General features: G+C 39.3%; 3 protein-coding genes across 17 annotated transcripts in view; 2 read left to right on the forward strand and 1 right to left on the reverse strand.

Annotated features, from left to right (window-relative positions):
• Nucleotides 1-123: 123 nt before the first annotated feature.
• Nucleotides 124-14,934, forward strand: LOC107218006 (vacuolar protein sorting-associated protein 26C). 6 transcript variants are annotated; one of them, XR_006904796.1, is made up of 9 exons: nucleotides 124-716; nucleotides 813-907; nucleotides 1,019-1,162; nucleotides 1,221-1,616; nucleotides 1,688-1,784; nucleotides 1,883-2,008; nucleotides 2,082-2,227; nucleotides 2,623-3,208; nucleotides 3,296-3,745. XR_006904796.1 is itself a non-coding variant. In XM_015655738.2 (8 exons), exons 2-7 carry the CDS (start codon nucleotides 851-853, stop codon nucleotides 2,162-2,164), a joined length of 903 nt encoding a protein of 300 aa, XP_015511224.1. In that variant the 5' UTR covers nucleotides 124-716; nucleotides 813-850; the 3' UTR covers nucleotides 2,165-2,186; nucleotides 14,924-14,934. The 6 variants fall into 6 exon arrangements, 1 of the variants encoding a protein (XP_015511224.1); XR_006904798.1 differs by having other exon boundaries at nucleotides 2,082-2,186; XR_006904797.1 differs by having other exon boundaries at nucleotides 124-720; nucleotides 2,082-3,208.
• On the reverse strand, nucleotides 1,822-5,379 carry LOC107218021 (protein mono-ADP-ribosyltransferase PARP16). Of its 3 annotated transcripts, none has more exons than XM_046742425.1 (7): nucleotides 4,950-5,373; nucleotides 4,163-4,584; nucleotides 3,912-4,067; nucleotides 3,514-3,723; nucleotides 3,272-3,437; nucleotides 3,058-3,190; nucleotides 1,822-2,847 (listed from the first exon to the last, which is right to left on the reverse strand). In XM_046742425.1, exons 2-7 carry the CDS (start codon nucleotides 4,487-4,489, stop codon nucleotides 2,688-2,690), a joined length of 1,152 nt encoding a protein of 383 aa, XP_046598381.1. In that variant the 5' UTR covers nucleotides 4,490-4,584; nucleotides 4,950-5,373; the 3' UTR covers nucleotides 1,822-2,687. The 3 variants fall into 3 exon arrangements, with proteins under 3 accessions (XP_046598381.1, XP_046598380.1, XP_046598382.1); XM_046742424.1 differs by having other exon boundaries at nucleotides 4,648-5,373; XM_046742426.1 differs by lacking the exon at nucleotides 3,058-3,190 and having other exon boundaries at nucleotides 4,163-5,379.
• The window catches only part of LOC107218020 (myocyte-specific enhancer factor 2), a 55,658-nt gene continuing 46,391 nt past the window's right edge, over nucleotides 5,906-15,172 (forward strand). For 2 of the 8 annotated variants that reach the window (XM_046742411.1, XM_046742417.1), the window contains exons 1-2: nucleotides 5,919-6,325; nucleotides 6,652-6,927. The gene's annotated coding sequence lies outside the window, so the exon portion shown is untranslated. Of the gene's footprint in view, nucleotides 6,326-6,651; nucleotides 6,928-15,172 lie in introns of all 8 variants that reach the window. The other 6 variants (XM_046742422.1, XM_046742421.1, XM_046742420.1 and 3 more) reach the window with 6 other exon arrangements.

Here is a 15,172-nt window from a genome sequence, read left to right on the forward strand (position 1 = left end):
ATGAAAATAAACAATATCTTTATGATAATATTGGCTGTTGCAGAGTTTCCGTTTTCCGTTTTCGATTTAAGCTTTGCATTGTTTTTACAACGATGCATTGGATAAACGATTACATTTTGAGAAACGCTATCTCTGTCAATAACCTCGCAAGCGTAGAGATACATAAAACTCGCAAGGGGAAATATTCCCTCTAACCTGAGCCACACCTGAGCTAAGGCGATGCTACGCTACGTTTTGACCGGCTGAAATTATTCTGTACTATTTGATGTGAAGTCGATTTTCTATAAAATTTAATGAAAAAATGTTATAGAACGTCGAGGCACTCCGTAAATCGTAGGAAAACGAATAATTCATTGTAATATCACTTCTACTTTGCGCAAAGATATCGCGGTTAGTGCTTTCGTACGAGAGAATTAGTTTTCCAAATTGATTCGTCGGAAAATTACAACATTACGATTGGAAAACTAAATAATTGTTGGTATTTTTGACTAGTGGGAATTTTTCATCACAATTTTGATTAAGGTGTCTATCTCAGTGGTGTTACGAATCACAGAGAAAAGAAATAAATTTCCACATAGAACGAGAGTTTATTTAATATTTTCGTTTTTTATTTGACAAACCATAGTTACAATTGCCAACAATTTCGAATTCTACGATGATGATAGAAGAGTGTAGTTTCGCTTTTATGAAGCAAAGTTCTTCATTTTTTACTAGTTGTAAGTACGTGCATACATTACGAATGGGCCGAATACTTTGATCTAAACAGCTGCCAAACAGTTGTCAAAATATTAATTCATATGTATTTTATACAGGTCCAATTGACGCGTGATAGATACTTTGTCACCTAACAATGGCAATAAATTTGGATATCAAGCTCAAGAGAGCCAACAAAATATATCACGAAGGGGTTAGTCGATAATTAATTGACAAATTTTTAGGTTATGCTCTAACTTGCAATACACCATGCAAAAGCCTACATTCATTATCTTCTCTCTCTCTTTCTCGTGACACCCTGTAGGAAATTGTGTCGGGAATAATACTGCTCAAATGCAACTCTGATGTTAAGCACGATGGCATTTTCCTCACTATGGAAGGTTCGGTGAACCTTCAGTTAAGCTCAAAAAATGTTGGAATATTCGAGGCGTTTTATAACTCTGTCAAGGTTGGTATTTCGTTTTCTTCATTTATCTTCTTTTTACATTGTTTTTTGTACTATACAGCCGATCCAGCTGGTGCAGTACACGCTGGACGTAGCCCCAGCAGGTAAAATACCAAGTGGCAAAACTGAGATTCCTTTTGAGTTGCCGCTGAAGCCAAGAGGCAACAAACCTCTGTACGAAACTTACCATGGGGTATTCGTCAGCATTCAGTATTTGGTTCGCTGCGATATCAAGCGAAGCTTCCTGGCAAAAGATGTTAGCAAGTCTTTGGAATTCATCATGGAAGATAAGCCGGTGAATTTACAGTTGCAAAAAGCTCACTCTAAAATAGTATTTTACAAAATAACACCAGAGTCGCTTCAAAACATCAGAGAAAGAACTGGCGTACCAAAATTCCTGATATCTGGAAGACTTGACTCTGTCTGCTGTAAATTAACTCAGCCCTTAACCGGAGAGGTAAATACAGAGCTTCCTGCATCAAGTAAAACACAATTTTATGTGTTCTTTTCTTTTGTTTTTAAAATCAGGTGATTATTGAACACTGCGAAGTACCCATAAAGTCGATTGAGCTTCAGTTGGTGAGAGTGGAAACATGCGGATGTGCGGAAGGATATTCTAGAGATGGTAATGAAATAAGAATTGTTCAGGTAGCCTCTAGCGGTTCTTTTGAAAATGTTTATTCCATAAATTAATTTTTGTTATTTGTCTTGTTATTGCTACAGCTACGGAGATACAAAATATACAAATAGGAGAAGGTAACGTTTGCACTGGGCTAGCGATACCAGTTTACATGATATTCCCACGCCTGTTTACCTGCCCGACATTGAATACAAGTAATTTCAAAGTTGGTAAGTGTACAGGGTATTTTAAATAATCGTGTTGAGACACGAATCATACTTAATTTAATTTATATTCTTGCAGAGTTCGAAGTAAACCTAATAGTCGTATTTGAGGACGACTATTTGGTCACAGAAAACTTTCCAATCACTCTAACAAGGCACTAAACGTGCGTCACCAACTATCACAGTATGAATCTGATGATTTTCATCTATAATTATTATATCAATGTAAATAATTAAAAAACTGCTCAAATAATACTTTAAAAAATCATATTTTCGCATAACTACCGTTGATCAATTCGCTTTGAATGATGCGTGTGACTCTGTGAGTATTCATAGTGCTGCTGAAAGTTGCTTATAATCATGACTAATATCAAAGTAGTGTAAACGTCACAAAGCAAAATTTCGCTTCTAGTTTTCTTGAAAAGTTTGTAGATATGACAGTCTTCGATTGCCTTTGGTATCTACAGACCCTCAGATTGATTTTGAACCATTCAAGGCCAACATATAATCTGCTACTACCTGTTTAACATGGGAAGCAGACACCATCGGTGGCCTTGATGTGTCAATCTAAGGGTCTGTACATATAAATGTATGTGAAACAAATTGAATTTTGTATTAAGGACAGTCTGGATGATAAACTCTGGAAATCGTTAAAGTACGGTGTGATAAATCTCAACCCAGTCGACTACTGGAATCCAACTTTTTGGATAAACAGCCTGCAATACTTTTCAACGTACTTATTGTGGGTCAGTCCGACAGATGCCAGCAGAACCACATAGCCAAGAACAAAAGTGAGCAGCTTGTGCCTTCTGAACCAGGCAACCAACCCTCGTCCTTCCTTGTGCCTGAAAGCAATGAAGAGTGATTAAAAAATATCTGATTTATCTCTGAGAAACTGCTTGGATTTTTGTTGTTGATCATGCACGAAACGCAATGACAAGTATCAGAATGTTGCTAAGACGACAAAATGGATTGGATGAAAAGCCAAAGTCAGATTTTTATTCGCGCGCTAGACCGCAAAGGAAGTTGACGTTTTTTTCATCATTCCCATTTACCTTGAAGAAGAAAACTCTTGGCTGTAAACCAGCAGATATCTGATACGAACTAAATCGCTATTTACAACGAGGTAGTACTTGTTTGGAACTTTGCCACTCATTGCATCGATTACAGTGTTTCTTGCTGTATCCTCTAAATAAGAAAGAAAAAGTTAGGACTGAAACTACCGTGTTTACAAATAAGATGCCCTGAATTACACAAATTATTCTTCACCTGAATCCCCTCTTTTCACGTCAGGGTGATTGATTAGCTCACACAACGCGATGCAGCTCAATTGACTGCCGTGCATGCTGCCGCCCCATCCGTATCCAACAGGACTGTAAGGCAAGCTGACACCCAGTTCGCTAGAGAAGTAGATGCCTGTGCCGTAGAGAGATCTCTGGATAGTATAACAAAAGCAGCAAAATAAACATCGACAATGATGCAAGTGCTTGAAGCAGAACAACTATGCCAACCTTGCACATGTTCTGTTGTAAGCCGTGGTGGATTATTGAGTGGAAATTCTCAAGTCGACTGCCGTGGTAAGCGTAGAGGGTCGTGTGTCCCTGTGAAGCTGTTCTCCACCTCTCCTCAAACAGGGACTGCTTGGTGCTCGCAACTTGGAATATCAAATTAGGAGGTGCTACTGCCATTTCGGATGGAACACGCTTCAGCACAGAGTCATACTGCAACATCATTGTCAGCGAAGTGAGGCATAAAAATTTGAAAATGCTAGATTTTTTGCAAATTTGCTTTTGATTCGTGTATCTAATTTCAGGTCTTTTATTTTTAGAAAAAGCCGTCTTTAGAAATAAATATGTTCAACAATCTCACAGCATATGGGTGGAATGAAATACTACAAGTTGGAACTCACGCATTCTTTGTTTACGCTCTTGATCTGCGGGTCTCTAAGCCTAACGAGAACCCAGTACAGCAAATTGACCGCAGCTGAGTTGTTCTCGTAAACATCAGGCTCGTCTAATTGACGAATGATTATGGAGAGTGGAGGTATAGTTTGGATGGCTTCCCTCTGCGAAAGACGAAGCAGTTTAAGTAGCGTAAGAAATTAGGACAGACGATTGAGCATGGGAAAACGAAAAGTACTCTGCCAGAGGCGAGACGTACCAGAGCCTCGATGTCTTTGCATTCGTTCCTAACATACATCGGGGGATAAGGTCTGAGGCATGAGTCATATCTGTAGCTGTGAGAGGCAGCGACGAAGAGAGACCACTTTATGTCAGCAGCGACAAGATCTCGCTCCAAAATTGTTTTCAACAAGAGTACTTTCTTCTTTGGGCATTCTTCTATCGTGAGCGATCCGAGGGGCGGAGGAATAGTCTGAGGGTCGAACCCAAGGCGGCTGGTCGAGCTGCAACAGTCCTCCTCAGGGTCGAATTTCACCTTTGCCTTGAACTCGGCATCGCCGCTCGTCGCGTTCGTCAAATTCGCCATTTCGCAAGAGGACAACGAAAGAATGTTCCCAGCTCACACCGAGCCCTGAATTGTCATCGCATTCGAGGTGGAGAAAAGAAAAATACCGATACCACCTGAAAAATTTATCCCGGTGAACCGACACCCTGGTATCCACCGACGAAAATAAGTATTCTAACCTCAAAGGGTCGACCGACAGCTGCACAAATTCGTCTCCGTCAGCTAACCTGCATCAGCAGAGGCTGTGATGACCGACGTTTTCAGCACAGACTGTATTGTGGCTCCGCCGGTCAAATTTTTGAGATTACAATACCTGAGAAATATATCGCGGTGTAAGTTGTGTGATAAACGGTGCGTGCGTAACAAGGTTCTAAGGCAAATGTTGATGCGTGTAGTTTGTGGGGTATTTTTCTTATCAGTTTTGTTTGATTGTTTTCATTTGATTTTCCGTGTCAAAGAATTGGATTGTGATCTTGCTTACGTCTTCGTTCACGAGGAATTTATTTGGTAAAAAAATTTATTATGTATATATGCACAATTAATCTTTCACATATTTTCACCAGGGTGTTTTTTTTTTTTGTTTTTCCACACAACGCCGGTATTATACACGCGACGATCACGCAACTTTTCGCATTTGTTTCTTATATCTCTTGGCCCTCTGTTAAATCGTTTGAAAAAAGACAATAACTGTAATTCGATAAATGTAATTAAATTGTATTAGATCGTGACAGTTAGCCTGCCTGTGTAATTTTGAGAAATGTTACGAGAAAAATCTACCCATCGATTGTTCGTTAATTTGTATTACACATATATTCGGCATTAAGACGTTTCTTATTTTATAGACTTTCGATTTGGAAACCAGGTGGATTAATATTAAACTGACTTTAGGTATGTCGTTAGTTTCTTGCCCTTTTTTCCCGTTGGAATTTAAAGAATAAAGACTAACTTTAGTGGCGATAGAAGAAACAAACAAGAGTATGTATATTACAGGAGATCAAAAGATTCCCTCTGTAATATAATTCTGATCGTTTGATGGTGGTGTTAAATAATGACAACGCCAAAGATAATATCGTATCGAAAAAATTGAATAATCGTGCGTTCACGTACGAGTCGTTCGAAAAATCGGACGTTTTGAATTTCTGCCGCGCTAAGCGAGGCCTGCGCAATGGATACACATTTATCGACCGCACCGCAATTATCTCTAGAATACGGCAATCGGCCGCGCGCGAATAAATTCCCCCACATCAGCCTTACAAATTCCCCGAGAATAATGAATTTGTTCAAAAGTAACAAGGGGGTAAATAACCGGAATAAAAGAGTGTGATAACAGTGAGTTTTGTCGAGGTGATTCGCGAGGGATATTTACAAACGAAAATAGTGCAAATTGAGCGTGACCAGTCCGACAACAACGTGAGTATAATATTATTCGAAAAGTATGTTCGAAACATATGTCCAACGAAAATCCGCGTACGGATTTGTCGACGGCGGGTTGGCCGGACTGCGGCTCAATGTCATGCGTTCAAGGTAAACTATCGGTGACGTCAGTGGACGTCACTTAACAAGTGGGAGTGTATGGAAGTAGCCTCTGGGAACGGTTGGTTTTCGGTCGACGTTCCGTAGTCGGTCTCGAAGTTGAAGAAAAATCTGAACCGAGGTGACCGAGAGGCGGGCGAGTCGTTTCGCGGGACAGCTATGTAGACTAGGGGAAAACAATTTTCTGTGTTAGTTTACACGTGGTGGTACGTTATGAGCGCGTTATGTACGTGGAAAATCACCGAAAACAAATTGCGCATGCCCCGCGCCCGATGACGTCATGAAAATTGTGGTTTTGATCAAACTCCTAGCTCGTTGATCATGGTTGTTCTTTTTTTTTCTTCTAATTTCTTTATTTTTTTATTATATTTATTATTTTTTTGCTTCTCCGTATCTTAAATTACACACACACATTGTATATGTATATATAGGTACATATATATATATATATATAGGTACGTACATAATATATAATACACATATTCGCAAGGTGTATATACAACGATATATCTATACGACGTACGTGTACACAGTGGAGACATAGGTATACACATAAACGCATACATACATATGCATTTATATATATATATATATATACATGTGTATATATATACATATACGCGGTATATTTGTACACATAATATACACAGGTTTGAAAATATATTAAAAACAAATAAATAAATAAACACACTCACACGGTTCCAACATGTTGACGTACAAAGTGATATAAAATTAAGAGAAAATAATAATAATAACAATAATAATAATAAAAAAAAAAAAACCTGGTGTTAAGTTTTTGTTTTCTGTTTTTAACTATAAATATTATTATATACATGAAAGACAGATTAAAAGTCGAAAGGATAATATTGTGCACCTATACCAGAGGGGAACTTGCGACGGAGAGAATCGATTCTCGTTCAATATTCGTGAGTATTATTTATTATTGACCCCCATTTTATTCGCAAGATATGTACATGATACAGTATTACCTATGCCTTCGTACATAAATTCGCGTATATTTACATGCGCGTATATCATCGGCTCGTACACGGATACCGCATGTCCGGTTCTCCGTGTAATTTTTCTCAATACTCGTGCTACACCGTAGTAACAATCATTACAACACGCATGTATTTGTCCGTGGACTTTTTCACGCAACGGCGTCGTCGGCTCTCGTACCGATCCGTCGTCGTCGTCGTCGTCGTCGTCGTAGACATGTTGTATCGTGTTGGAACGACATGGCCTTCACACATACGTACGCATGACATTGAGTTTCCTTTTCGGTAGGTAGCGAAAATAATGATTCTCACCAGATACGAGAGGAGAGAGGAAAAGGAAAAATTTCAGATCGGCTATAAACACGTCAATTATTGGGTGGATGAGAAATACGGGAAAAAGGGGGGAAACTGGAATTGATGGAAGTTGAAGATAAATTGCTTCGATTATTGGTCAATAATCGATGCAGCGCTACAATTTCAATTACAGTTTTCACAAACAATATATCCCAAGTTACATGTTCACGACGGTGAATATTGTCGGATCGGAGTCGACTGAGCTGGTCGTAAATTTACCAAGTCAAACAACAAACCCAGCGGCAGAAGTTCTCTTATTTTCACACACGTTGATACATGCTAGCGACTGCGAGTTACATGTGTCGTATGCGCATAACAGAGTAACTTCGGACGATGTGTGTAGATCGATTGTTAACACCGCGCGCGACTTTGGTGCAAAAAAGTATCGTCGTCGCTTACCTCCCGTTTCTCACGTCGTTTCTCAATATTTGCTCCACATTTGTCTCGAAGAATTTCAATATCGTCGCCGTTACTCGCAGTCGAGCTTAGTAACTTTGCAACTATTATATAGTAGTTTTGTTGATTGAAGACTGATTGTATTTTGTTTTGTCATTATGACTGCGAGAGCGAATTTGTTCGTGTACTTGACTCCTCGACGGTGTTTACTTTGCCTCTTACCTCTGTTTGCCACCGTACTAAACATTGTTTACAATACATCGTATGATTTATCTCCCACGTAACTTCTTTTCCATAACTTTATGGCGTTTCTATATTCCTTTTTTTTTTACTTCCCACCCTTTCGTCGTTCTGTCTGATAAAATAACAGCCCAACGTAGCGAATTTATTCTCGGAGTGCATCTCGGTCTCAGAACTTTGTTCGATCTTACTTTCCCATCCTTCACCAGTCGATACCAGTTACACATTTTTCATTCGTTTGTACTCTGGCGTCGATTCAGTTTGTAAAAGTTCTCTTCTATCATATTGCAAGAAATCTGGAGATAGGCGTTGAATCCGATTGAACCAATCGTCGAGTTCAGATTGTCGATACACCTTCAGAAGTCAATTTGTACTCAGCTGTAAGTCAGTTCCGATGTCTGAAACTTGGAAAAAAGTGTCAGTCTCTAGAATCTCAGTATTCATTTGGTCACATTAAGATTTTTCGCATCGAAAAGTGATTTTCTTTTCTGTCTTATCACGTTTCTCGAGTATTGCAAGTTACAATTGAATAACTAAATTCATTATTTCCAAGTTCAAGTTGAAGCGTAATTAATCGTTCGGCAAGCACAAGGTTTACGCGCTATGGTGATTCAGAGTTGACGATCTGAAAGGAGTTGAGAATATTTTTTTTACGATGAACGTGCAGATAGATGTTTATCAGTTAATTTATAACACGGTATTAAATTTGCGTTACCTGTTCGTTTGATCTGTAATCAAGATGTTAATTTTCTTCTCTTTTTGTTTCGTTTTTTTTTTTTTTTTTTGCCTTTTTTTTGTCATTGGTGTTACTGCCATTATTATAATTATTACAATTTTTATTATAATTATTATACGTTCTTTATTTATTTTTTTGCCTCGTTACTTTATTTATTTTAAACGAACGTGGCCGCCGTCGCCACCTAGAATCGAGCTTTCAAGGCTCTTTCGAAAGCTCCTCCACTCAAACATCCGTCGATAAAGAAGAACACTGTCTTCGATCACTTTACGAGATAAGTGCGAACATGTGCTCACGGGTAATTCGCGCTACAGTAAAACCGCGATTTTTTGATACGACGATTGTTTCTTTTTTTTCATGTCACTTGTTCAAAAAAATTCTTGCGTATTGTTATTCTGGATTGTTTCTTGGTTTTTTTTTTCTTTCCTCTCTTTCTGCATTTCAGGATCACAACAAAATTTCATTTTCCTTATATCTTATTTAAAACGCTTTCAATGCTCTGTCTATTATCACGTAATTACATTTGACTTTCAATTGTATCTATAAGGAAAACAACAAATACCAGATAGTTGTTTTAAGTTACTCTAGGCACATACCTTAAAATTCATATCCGTTCCTTGACGGACAAATGCGATAACTTGGCGGAAACAAAACGTAGATTAAACATCTTATCTAGGTCTAACGGTTGAAAATTGTGAATAAAAAACCGGAAATTATAGTAGGATAACATTTTTCGATGAAATAAAAAATTGCAGTCTCACGACAAAGTTTAAAATTGGTATAGATTACGTGAAGTTTCTTCAGTATATTTTCAGTTATTCGTCAGTTGGAAAATTACATTTTTACAGTATGTATCGCTTCCTTTTTCGTTTCTCATACTCCTGCTTATCACAACGTATGGTTTTAATGCTGAAAAAAAAAATCACTCAATATCCTCGATATAGATTTTTTTTTAAACATCCATTTCAAGATTTCCAAAGAAGCAAAGACTTAAACAATTTTGTCGAATAATTTTTCGTCGCGCCTCATTTTAGCTTGGTGCATACGAATGATTTTTATAATCATTACTTTAACGATGAATGAAAATAATGATAATAATTTGACGACTTTCACATCGTCGAGCCGAATTCAAACGGACGATTATTATTTTTTCACGGTCTTCAAGTTTTTATACCGTACGATACGTAAGATTGAAAAAAGAAGGACACAACCCGTGATATGCACATACCTGCGTACGTGCGAAAAGAAAAGAAAGAAGCTGATTTATCGCCGTCCTCCCGTGTAACACATGTATCGGTATAGTGTATTCGATGCAAAGACGACACGTCGATGATAATACGTGATAAATACACGCGAACGCATTTCGGTTGATTGGTAAATCGGGGTGAGGAGGACACACTGGTTATATATGTGTTGCAAAAAACTTGTACACACATGCGTTGTACAGGTATATGCGATGATGGTTCATAGCTGTTTGTGCACGTTACGTAATTATTGTATGTTGTGTATTATGCACCGTACATCGTATATTCGTTCGTGCGAGGATGAAGGAAAAAATAAATAAATAAAAACATCTTGACATACGTTTATCAAATAATCGTGTGTCCATCGGCGCTAGGTGATCTTCTCTGACAAAAAACCTAGACCTTGCTGATCAAATACCGCGATACCGGGTTATAATACTTGTTCCATAACAATGCAGCGGCAGTATCACCGACAGCAGTAGCATTGGCGTTCTATCTCTTCCGACAATCGAAGAAGATGAAGAAGAAGAAGAAGAAGAAGAAGAAGAAGACGAAGAAGAAGAAGGAGGAGGAGGAGGATGAGGAGAGAGAGAGAGGAATAAAAAGAATACACACGCTATTCAAACCACGGGAAAACATGCGGCACAAAGCTCGGTCGGCAAGCAAGCCCGTGACCTAAAATTGATTTTTTTTTATTACCTTTCAACCGACAGCAGGTTAACTTCGTGTTCAACCCGATTGTACAGATTGCAATGTACGCCACTAGCCCGATGCTCTTATTTGCATATTCTTCTTCTTCTTCTTCTTCTTCTGCTTTTATAACTCTGAAGGAATTTCGCCCCTACAACATACAATCGCAAGCGGACGATGAGGGACAAGTACAGGTATAACAATTTGGACTAAGGTTTCCGGCTGCGACCGTCGGGAAATGACAATTTTCAAATTTCTACGACTTGATCCTATCTAAACTTTTTCCAGTCTATTATCTTCTTGTTTACAACTGTAAAGGAGCTGTATTATCGCAAAAGTATATGCGTTTACGCTTCATTCATTACTTAGAATATCAGCAATCCATCCCTCGCGTTTCATCTCTGCCAGACTGTGCGCAACATGCAGAATGAGATAAGAGCCGTTCCTTTTTAAATGCAGTAGTAATGAAGAAGAGGCATGTATAAAAATGAACTGATTTATCAGCTCCTTTAATTCCAGTTATACTCAAACATTTTAACTGTGACTAAATGATTAAATCTCGTGCAGATTCATAAGCTTCGATTTCTCTTCTCTGTAGGTTAATTTAAAACATACATGTAAAATAATAATAATAATAATAATAGAATAATCAGTGAGATGTACAAATTCATTATTAGAACGAAAGGGAGGTATGTTTAACTGTACACAATAGTCAAAACTTTAAATAGACAATTTGTGATTTTTTACACTTTGTGAATACGAGTATCTATAGCAATGTTCGTTAATGCCTTTTTCTTCCGACTAACTTGTTTTCGGTCCAAAACAAAATGCGAGTTAAATTCTATAAGAATTATGCGACGATGACTGGCGATGTTACTGCGCGTAGGCTGCAACAAATAACAAGTGAATGTTGTAGAATAAAACTCGTATTTTATTTCGGACCGCAAAAAAGTTAGCCGGAAGGTTAAGGCATTTATGCATTATTTTACTGTACAGTAAAGTTTATTAATGGTTTCCCAGTGGACTCACAATTTTTTTTTTTTTTCTGTAGAATCAAAACTGGACCGAGTTTCCTTTCTAATAAAATTTTATGCGGCAATGACTAACTATGCAAGTGACAGGAGCAAACAAACGACACCTTGATCATAGAAACACGAAATTTCAACAGAAAGAAAACTCGTTCAGTTTTTATACCGAAACAATAGTGAGTCACTGGGAACCAGTTAATGAACATTATTGAGGACAAATGGAATAATCGAAGAGACAATATTCTGACGACTGACGAATATTCTGATTCTGACACGCGAGAGGATCGAATTTACCTCGCAACGAGGAATTCGAAGAATATGGAAAAGAAAGCTCGTTTCGCGCCGTTTATTCTCTTTTCGTCATTATTCCATTCCAAAAAAGTTTCATAAAACATCCAAATATGGCGATTTTCGTCGTAGAGATAGTAAAATTTCGGTGAAGCAGGCGGGGTTTTTGTTGCGTAACAGATTCATCGTAAACCTGCACTCGGCAGGCGGCTTTCTCAGCCTCTTTTGTTGTCTTTCCCCGCCTGTCGATCTACGCAATAACAACCCGCAAGGTGCAAAACTTGTTCTTCATTCATACACAGGTCGAATGGCCTAATTGTTCAAAGTTTAAAAAGCTATTGTTCATGTCGGCTGTGCTGGCTTTGTTACGACTTTGAAGAGAGAGGGATAAAGGGAGAGACAGAGAGAGAGAGAGAGAGAGAGAGAGAGAGAGAGAGAAACTAAGAGAGAATTAAACCGCCACCGCGTGGCACGTGGCGACAGGACCACGTGCCTCGGTTCATTCGTGCGTCACGCTCTTCCTCTCCCCCTTCTCTTCCTCCCTCACTCCCTCTCGCTCTCTCTCTCGCTCTCTCTCTCGCCGTCCAGCAGGGCATATCCCGTATCGATCATGGGTGGCCATGATCGTTACCATGGCAAGGTGGAAAACAACGTCTTATACCCCGCTACCGTTGCACCAGCTCGACCGAGGAGGAACGAGGATGAACGGCTCAAGAAGGCGAATAAGAAAAGGAAGAGGAAGAAGAAAATCAAAATTCGAATTAATATGGAGCAGCGCGGAAGATTGTTCGATCCCGATTACCTCTTCCCGTATCCGTACATCCTTGGATCGTTATACGCCGACTATATTTGTATTCCGCTTTACTCGCGATTTCCCAGTCAGATTAATAGAGTAAATTTTTACCCGCTTCGTCGAGTTGTAATGTTTTAAGAGGATGATGTGTGTAATCAGTTTTTACCGACTGCGTTGATTTTCAATTATCTTTATAAGATAATCAATGAAAATTTTCCAATCTACCCAGCATTTACGACGTGAAATTTATAATTCCCGTAACCGAATTACCATTCATCGCGCCGGAATACATTTTCTTACGATCTTATATATTGACACATTTTTCTTCGGCGTTACATCGTGTAGAATTTGTTGGAAAGTGCAGACTTCTTCACGTCAGTGATGCGTAGGCTTCGATAATAGTTGGTAAAAAAAAAAAAAAAACAGCGACATTTTTACTCCGTCGGTAAAGAGTGACTGTAGAGAATCCTCTTAAAATTTTATTATTTCGCGTGGTGTATGTTGAATGGAAAATTTTCATCTTCTCGGGTATTTTGATGACACGGAGAAAAACACAACGCACATATCTCTAACAAATCGCATTTATTTAATGATGAGAAAATTAATGAATCTGCCTCGAATATCATCACATACTATTGTCATTCTGTAAATTTTCGGTAATTGCACGGTAATTGAATGATCTTACGAAGTACATGTATATGTATAACATACCTTACAATTACGTAATTCATTATATACTAACTTCGACCTCATTTTTGCAAGTTTACTTCTACTTTCTACTACATAGTTATACGTACATTTATAACACAAACTATCTTGCGCGTTCTTATTTATTTTCACTGTGCATCACGGTGGTGAGCAGTTTTTTTTTTTTTTTTGCCTCTTCTCGCGACAAGCAAAACGACATGCTGCTGCTCCACGCATGCATACATTTTCAAGCATTACACCTATACCCACACAACGACACGTACATACATACATGTGTCGTGATCCCTGATCTCAAGAGCTGCCTGCCACGAACCACAGGAAACCGTTAAATTCTCAGCTTCGGCTGGCATTTGTGCACTCACGAAAGTGAAACACAAGTATTTCTTATCTCTTCTTGTTTTTTTTTTCCTCGCGATTCCCCTTCCCCCCCCCCCCCCCTCCCCCTATCTTTCTTTTGCGCGTTGCGTACGTACGTCTTTTATACTAATATCGCATAACGTTCGATAACTGCAACGATTTCTGTTGTCGCGGTTTTATAATAATGTTTCACGATTGACGTGCGGAAAAAAAAAAAAAAAAACAAAGAAACGAAGGTAGATGTGTATTTTACGGAAAAAAAAATAATATAATAATAATAATAATAATAATTTCGCTCCACAATGAATAATAATTAGACGAATGTTTTACATCACAGTGTAAACGGTTTATCAAATGATCCGACGTAACACGTCGATACATAGGTATAATAATCTCTTGCGCTACGCAAGTTGCTCTATATATATATGTATATATATTATTTATAATTAGTCCTAGAGAAAAGAAAATTTCATCCAGGTAGGGTTAATCGATGTAGATCATACACATCGTGAAAACGCGGGGATATCGATGAACAAGCGGCTCTTGGTAACTCCCGACCAAAACCCACCTACCGTATAATCCATAAAAGACGGAGATGTAAGAAGGTTTCGAACGGTTTAGGGTAAACGGATACGTGCTGCCACCTCATCGTCGGCGAGTTTCGGAGCGTATAAAGCGAAAATCGGATAAACCGGACTGCCGAAGAGGAGGAACGTACGGCTCACGAGTCGTCATCGTCGCTGATCTCGACGGGGGAGGGAGGTATATAGAGAGAGAGAGAGAGAGAGAGAGCAAGAGAGAAGAGAGAAGAGAGAGAGAGAGAAAAAGGTGTGTGGTATCGAGGAGAACGAGAACGAAAACATCGAGAGGCGGGCGTGTGGCCGCGTGGAGTTGGTTGGATTGGTGGGAGAGGGGTGGGGGAGGGGGTAGGACGCCGCGACGCCCGGCGTCCGATGATCGCGCCTTAAAAGGTTCGACGCCGCACGCGCCCAACAGCTGTCTGCCCGCGCGCCGCGCCGACCCCTTGTGCGTCTCCTGGCACAGTCCTGCACACGGACTCTCGGGTGTCGCGTTTCATCGTCGGACGAAGAGACGGAAGAGAGCGCGAGATGCCGAAAGGAAAGAGAGAGACAGAGGAGAGAGAGAGAGAGAGAGAGAGAGAGAGAGAGAGAGAGAGAGAGAGAGAGAGAGAGAGAGAGAGAGAGAGAGAGAGAGAGAGAGAGAGAGAGAGAGAGAGAGAGAGAGAGAGAGAGAGAGAGAGAGAGAGAGAGAGAGAGAGGAGAAGAAAAACTAGCGCGTGAGCAGACGACGACGTACGACGAGGAGGAGGAGGATGATG

Source organism: Neodiprion lecontei, chromosome 5 (genome assembly GCF_021901455.1).
Source record: "Neodiprion lecontei isolate iyNeoLeco1 chromosome 5, iyNeoLeco1.1, whole genome shotgun sequence".
Taxonomy (NCBI): Eukaryota; Metazoa; Arthropoda; class Insecta; order Hymenoptera; family Diprionidae; genus Neodiprion; species Neodiprion lecontei.

What these genes read in the sequence shown, in the direction of transcription:
- LOC107218006 (XM_015655738.2), top strand. Translation starts at nt 851, where the DNA reads ATGGCAATAAATTTGGATATCAAGCTCAAGAGAGCCAACAAAATATAT. An exon ending in CGTTTTATAACTCTGTCAAG is followed by an intron (nt 1,163 to 1,220) that starts GTTGGTATTTCG and finishes TGTACTATACAG; the next exon opens with CCGATCCAGCTGGTGCAGTA. An exon ending in CTCAGCCCTTAACCGGAGAG is followed by an intron (nt 1,617 to 1,687) that starts GTAAATACAGAG and finishes TTTTAAAATCAG; the next exon opens with GTGATTATTGAACACTGCGA.
- LOC107218021 (XM_046742425.1), bottom strand. Translation starts at nt 4,489, where the DNA reads ATGGCGAATTTGACGAACGCGACGAGCGGCGATGCCGAGTTCAAGGCA. An exon ending in AGAGCGTAAACAAAGAATGC is followed by an intron (nt 3,724 to 3,911) that starts GTGAGTTCCAAC and finishes ATGATGTTGCAG; the next exon opens with TATGACTCTGTGCTGAAGCG. An exon ending in CGTGAAAAGAGGGGATTCAG is followed by an intron (nt 3,191 to 3,271) that starts GTGAAGAATAAT and finishes TTTCTTATTTAG; the next exon opens with AGGATACAGCAAGAAACACT.